This window comes from Dendrobates tinctorius, unplaced genomic scaffold (genome assembly GCF_039654945.1).
Source record: "Dendrobates tinctorius isolate UK_male_01 unplaced genomic scaffold, ASM3965494v1 ptg000011l, whole genome shotgun sequence".
Classification (NCBI taxonomy): domain Eukaryota; kingdom Metazoa; phylum Chordata; class Amphibia; order Anura; family Dendrobatidae; genus Dendrobates; species Dendrobates tinctorius.
Genome location: NW_027361679.1, coordinates 6,339,473 through 6,345,728, shown reverse-complemented (window position 1 = coordinate 6,345,728; position 6,256 = coordinate 6,339,473). Strand labels below are relative to the sequence as shown.

Below are 6,256 nucleotides of genomic sequence, written 5' to 3'. Positions count from 1 at the left end.
CTGGGGGAGGTGATCCTGATGACACTCAAATATCTGAGGCTCATGCGGACTGTACTGTGCTGTCAGGGCAAGAAGAGGAGGAGGGCAACTCCAAGAGCTAGGAATGTGATAACACAGAAGATGATGAGGTGTTAGATCCCAGAGTGACTCTGCTCGAAAGCAGGTAGAAGTGTTGCATGTGGTATCAGGGCGCCCAACAAAGAAGGCCTACACCGATCCCTCACCCACCTTGTCTTACTGTGACATTCATTTGAAAGCTGTAAATGCTGTCCCAGACCCTGATACCTCATGCCTGGCTGGTTGCTGCAGTGCCATGCTGCAATTTGTACTGTGGGTGAATTGAGGCCACTTTCCTGGTGTCTGTCCCTCATTTGATGTGTTTTGGCCGTATTTGGGGCCGTTGTAAGGTGTTGTGCATGCGTTTGTTTTTGCCTTCCATTGATATGAATGGCGTTCAGTTATGTTCGGCGAATATTCGGAGATTGTAATCCAAACATTGAAATATTCGCTCATCTCTACTCATCACGGTTGTCCAAACCATTTGAAGCTGAGAATACTGCATTGGTGAATGCCAAATCCTGCTGGAGCAGCTCACAAAACAAGACAAGAATACAGCGATATTGCGGCACTTTAATACAATAAATAAAAAATGCTTAATTACAAATCCATAAAAATAAGCAAATCCATGTGAAAGTGAATTAAAAACTGGCACGTTTCTGGCACAAATAGGCACCCTTATTCATAGTGGTGGCGGCACGGTGGCTCAGTGGTCCTGGGTTCGAATCCCACCAATGACAACATCTGCAAGGAGTTTGTATGTTCTCCCCGTGTTTGCGTGGGTTTCCTCCCACATTCCAAAGACATACTGATAGGGAATTTAGATTGTGAGTCCCATCGGGGACAATGATGATAATGTGTGCAAAACTGTAAAGCGCTGCGGAATATGTTAGCGCTATATAAAGATTATTATTATTATTATTATTATAGTGGTGTTTAGTTTATGCTGGCAGTTTGAGCTGACAAACTCCCTAATACAAAGCCTAACTATCAAAATTAGCACTAAATATGTTCTAGCTTTGATCTTGATCTTTGCACACATTGCTGAGACCTGTAGAGCTAATCATTGATTAAAGTAATAATATTTGATGCCACAACATATTGTGCAATAAATGTACAATATGCACTGAGCTCAGCAGAATTCATGAGCAGCTGCTGCTGGAATTTACATTTGATGAAGAGTGGGTTGAGCAAATGGATCTGTGTACAAAAGACGTGAGTGATCCCTTCTGCTAATACCTACCACCACGAAAGGCCTATTGTAAGAATGGCAACTGCAGGAAAAGTAAGAGCCGTGGAATTTATACATATAATATTACATATAATAATGACTTACAATTCAATGCAGATGAAAATGGGAATTGAAAAGATTTTGTTACTAGGTGATGTCTGTGAAAGCTCAGGCTGCATTTCATTTGGAAGAAGCAATGCTATGAGTGACTTGTGTTTGCATCACCTTTCTTGCAGATATCCATTTTGATGCTTTAGATAAATCCATAGATGTAATTTTATGCTAATGAGTTGTAAGTGCAGTGGGGTGCACTTACAATTTTCTTACCACTTTCCCCAATCCCCTGCCTTCTGTCCCTAACTTACTGGTCACTCATGTTTCAGTGACCTGTCAGTCAAAGACAGGAGCCAAGCGGCTGTGGGGAATAGGGAGAGAGTAAAGAAAACGAAGTGCTGAGTTATAAAACCTAACTTCTAATATTTAATTTTAAAATAGATTAACACACATAAATCATCATTACAAATATAAAAAAGTTGAAAAAATTCTCAGTACACAGACTATGAATTCTCTTATTGCTGTAAAAAATATTAATTGGGCCTGGGTATATTAGGCTAGTTTCACACTAGCGTTTGTGAGCGCAGCGACGGCCTGCGCACGGCCACCGCTAAGCCCCGCACCCTGCCCCGCCTCCACCGGTATCTCCGCCTCCGGGCGCATGACGTTGCATGCGTCATGCGTCCCCTATCTTCATCACAGAGGGCGCAGGCCGTGCGCAGTCTGCGTTTGGCGGCGCATGCGTCCTTTTGACGGTGCGCCGAGCACAACCAAAATGCAACAGGTTGCGTTTGGTGCTGCTCGGCGCACCGTCAAAAGGACGCATGCGCCGCCAAATGCAGACTGTGCGCAGACTGCGCACGGCCTGCGCCCTCTGTAATGAAGATAGGGGACGCATGACGCATGCAACGTCATGCGCCCAGAGGCAGATACCGGTGGAGGCGGGGCAGGGGGTGGGGCTTAGCGGCGGCCGTGCGCAGGCCGTCGCTGCGCTCACAAACGCTAGTGTGAAACTAGCCCTAGATGGTTATTATATTAATATTCTGACCTCAATTACAAAGGTCAAAAATAACCACTTATTCACATTAAGGACACTCTAAATCTCCAATCAATGACTAGAATAATTATCCTTAATTTTGCTTTGAGATATCAGCTATTAGTGATGAGCGAGTATACTCGTTGCTCAGGTTTTCCCGAGCTTGCTTGGGTGTCCTCCGATTATTTTGTAGTGCTCGGAGATTTAGTTTTCGTCGTCTTAGGCCTCTTTCACACATCAGGTTTTCGCCGTCAAGCGCGATCCGGCGCTTTTGACAGAAACCGGATCCGGCGAAATGCAATGCCGGATCCGGTTTCCCCCCCATTGACTTGCATTAGAGCCGGATCGAGCCGGATGGCCATGCGTTTCATCCGATTTTCGCCGGATCCGGCAATGTGACGCGATCCGGCGTCTGGAAAAAACGGCTACTGTAACGTTTTTTGTCTCCGGCGAAAAAGCCGGACACGCCGGATCCGGCGTGTCCGGCTTTTTCATACACTGAAAGCCTATGAGCGCCGCAATGCGCCTGATCCGGCGACAGCCGGATCCGGTGGCCGGATCCGGTTTTTTTGGTCTGAGCATGCTCAGTAGCTCTGCCCACAAGACATATATAAAAGCAAGACAGTGGGACCCTCAGCCACACCCAACATGCCACCCAAGCCAAGAACCAGGAGCAGGAGAAGGCAGCAGACATCTGCAGCAGCAGCACCATCAGCACCACCCCAAATGGAGCAGCATGCTGAACAACGGGAGGGGAGTCCAGCAGCAGATGAGAGACGGTAATTATCAAATCCCCCATTCCTCCAAACTAGGGCTATTGAATATCAAGATATTCATTGGCCCTTTGTTTCTCTTTATTCAAGACAGCACATCATCTTCTGGGAGCCCTCCCTCGCATCGTCAGCATTTGACGGTAAGTTTTTATTTCCAAAATCCATCATCTCTGTAATATATGTCTATTCATTGCCTTTTATTTCAAAACAGGAATCACAAGATGAAGAGGAGCTCCCAGAAGAAGAAGGAAGGGATGGACAGACACTTGGAGTGGGCTCACAATTGGTAAGTTTTTTGCATCAAACGCAGAAACACAACATCACACTACACACAACACATAGAAAACAATGTTCTGCAGACCATACACAGCAAACAAATGCCTACATCCAAAGACATAACATTTTTTGTTTTCTTCTCTAGTCTTCCCAATCTGGTGCTCGGCCAAGAGGTCCTCGCAGTGCCTCCCAGGGTCGTCGGCGACAGCAACGCGGCGGTCACCAGCGTGTAAGTATAAATATTTTTGATTTGTTTCTTTGCACTTTTTATTTCATTTCTTTTGTGGAGGCTAATTATGTTATTTTTGTCTTTTTCTTTAACAGCCTTCACAGCGTGCTCCCGACTCTGACGGTGAGGATGGAGGACTCGATGTGGACCACCTCATCGATCTCGTCAGAGAAAGGGAGCCGCTCTGGAATATGGCTGACCGCCGCCATGCTGACCTTATCGTTACCTGACGACTCTGGGAGGAAATCTGTTCGCTCATTGTGGACCGCTGGGAGGACCTCGAAGCTCGGGCCCAGATTAAAGAGCGTAAGTATATACAGTACCGGTTGCTTGATTTAAACCAGTGTTTCCCGAACTCCAGTCCTCGTCGTCCCCACGGATCATGTGTTCAGGATTTCTATTTACTTTGGAAATCCTGAAAACATGACCCCTGGGGACCATGAGGACTGGAGTTTGGGAAACACTGATGTTGTATACTAACCACTTTGTCCTTTCTCGTTTCAGGGGAGAGAATTGTGAAGTGGTGGCGGTCTGTGAGGGATCGTTTCAAGAAGGAGTTCAATAAAGAGATGCGGGCCCCGAGTGGATCTGGAGGACGCAGGAGCAAGTACAAGTACGCACGAGCCCTGTCGTTCCTCCGGGAAACAATGCTCACCAGAAGGTAAATATTACACACCACATGTGACAAAAAAATGTTTAGATGTAACTTTTTTTTTTCAGCCAGGGCCATACCATGTCACTATTTTAATTGTTTTTTTTTCCTCTTTATTCCACAGCACGGTGAGCAGCACTCGGGAGCCTGCACAATTGGACCCTTCTGAGGCGATCCCTGAGGAGACCGGCACCGAGGGACACTTCGACCGCCCCGGTACATCTGCACCTTCCCAGCCTTCCCACACATTCGACCCATCTGTCCCATCCACCAGCACAGGAGCATCGTGGCCGCCTACATTACATGAAGCTGCTGGTGAGGAGATCGCTTTCCCTTTACCCCACCCTTCTGCCCCTGCCACCTCTAGTACACCTGCGGGTACTGGGCGGCAGCGGCAGAGGGGTCAGGAAAAGAGTTATGCGCCAGAGTTCTTGCATCTGAATGCATCTTTCCAGAACTGTCTAAAAGTCTTGTCAGAGCAAATCTCCGCAGGCTTTCAGCAGATCAACTCCAGCATTCTGGAGGTGAAGACACTTCTGCAAACCATGCATTCAGAAGCAAGATCTTCGCCAAACCACACCTTTTTCAGGTCTGTTGTGGAGCGCATGGAAACACTATCTCCTACCCAGCAGATGCATGTAATGCATTCGTGCCACGGTGCTCTACAGCAGGTTACCTCCCAACCTCCACCTCCCACCACTGTAGTTCCTCCACCTGCCCCCCCTCCAGCCACTTTCCATCCTCCCCCTCCTATTACATCTGCACCCCCTCCAGCCACTTTCCATCCTCCCCCTCCTATTACATACCAGCAACCTCCCCAGTACCAGCAACCTCCCCAGTACCAGCAACCTCCCCAGTACCAGACATCTCCCCACTTCCAGCAACCTGCCCCGTACCAAACTCCTTCCCCGTACCAAACTCCTTCCCCATACAACTTTCCATCAACATCATCTGCTCCTACAGTCCCTGCCCAACCCTCCACTCCACCGCCCACCACCTCTTCTGCCTCCCACATGTCCACCCATTCTGTAGCTTTTTCCACACCATCACCTCTAACTGTTCCTTCCCCACCACGATCCCAGTCCTCTCTCCACACTCCCATTGTCGAAGTGTCCCGCAGCCCCTCCAGCAGTATTTCCACCCCACACTACACAGATTTATGATGTGTTTTGTAATAAAAATGCCCTGTTGGTTTCAAACCTTTATTAAAAAAGTTTTTTTAACTTTAAAAACAGTTTACAAAAAAAAGATATTTTAAATAAAAGTTAAATTATTGTTTACACTGGTTGTCTGTCATTTCTTTCTGCGGCGAAATATGTTTAAAAAAAAGGTTAAATACAGGGTATTTAAAAGGTAAAAAGGTATTCAAAGCCAGGTATATAACTGTGGGTAAATTTTAGCTTTTTGCCACAGTTGTGTTCCTGGTTGTGTTTGAAGCAAAGTATTTCACCTAAAAAGTTGTGTTTATTGTTGGTGATTTCCTAACAATGTACACAACTTTTGTTAAAAGGTGAAATACTTTGCATAAAATACAAGCAGGTACACACCTGTGGCCTAAAGCTAAAAATAGAGACCATGACAAGATAAACAACAAAAACCCAATGAATAATAACGGCAAAAACTCAAATTAGAATCCATAAACAACAAGAATAAGTATAAATTGCCCAAAAATAAACACTTTTATTGAATACAAAAATACAAGGATAAAAATTACACACAAGGGTGACTGCTATCCAAAGCAGGAGCCATATTGCACTAGTGCCCATTTAACCAAATATAAGTACAAATATTAAACAATTACACACACTGATCAGAAAGTGGCATGTGCTATAATACATATAGCTGAATATTTATATTGCCCGTTTAACCAAATATAAATAAAGGTATTGAATAATTACACATATTGATCAGAGAGTGGCATGTAATTTGCTATGTACAGCTAAATAGC

General features: G+C 45.6%; 1 protein-coding gene across 2 annotated transcripts in view; it reads left to right on the top strand.

Annotated features, from left to right (window-relative positions):
- Positions 1-1,210: 1,210 nt before the first annotated feature.
- Positions 1,211-6,256, top strand: part of LOC141100839 (alcohol dehydrogenase 1-like) — a 170,069-nt gene continuing 165,023 nt past the window's right edge. For both annotated transcript variants that reach the window (XM_073589528.1, XM_073589536.1), the window contains exon 1: positions 1,211-1,342. In XM_073589528.1, the coding sequence (XP_073445629.1) occupies positions 1,325-1,342 (18 nt within the window). In that variant the 5' untranslated portion in view covers positions 1,211-1,324. The remainder of the gene's footprint in view (positions 1,343-6,256) is intronic.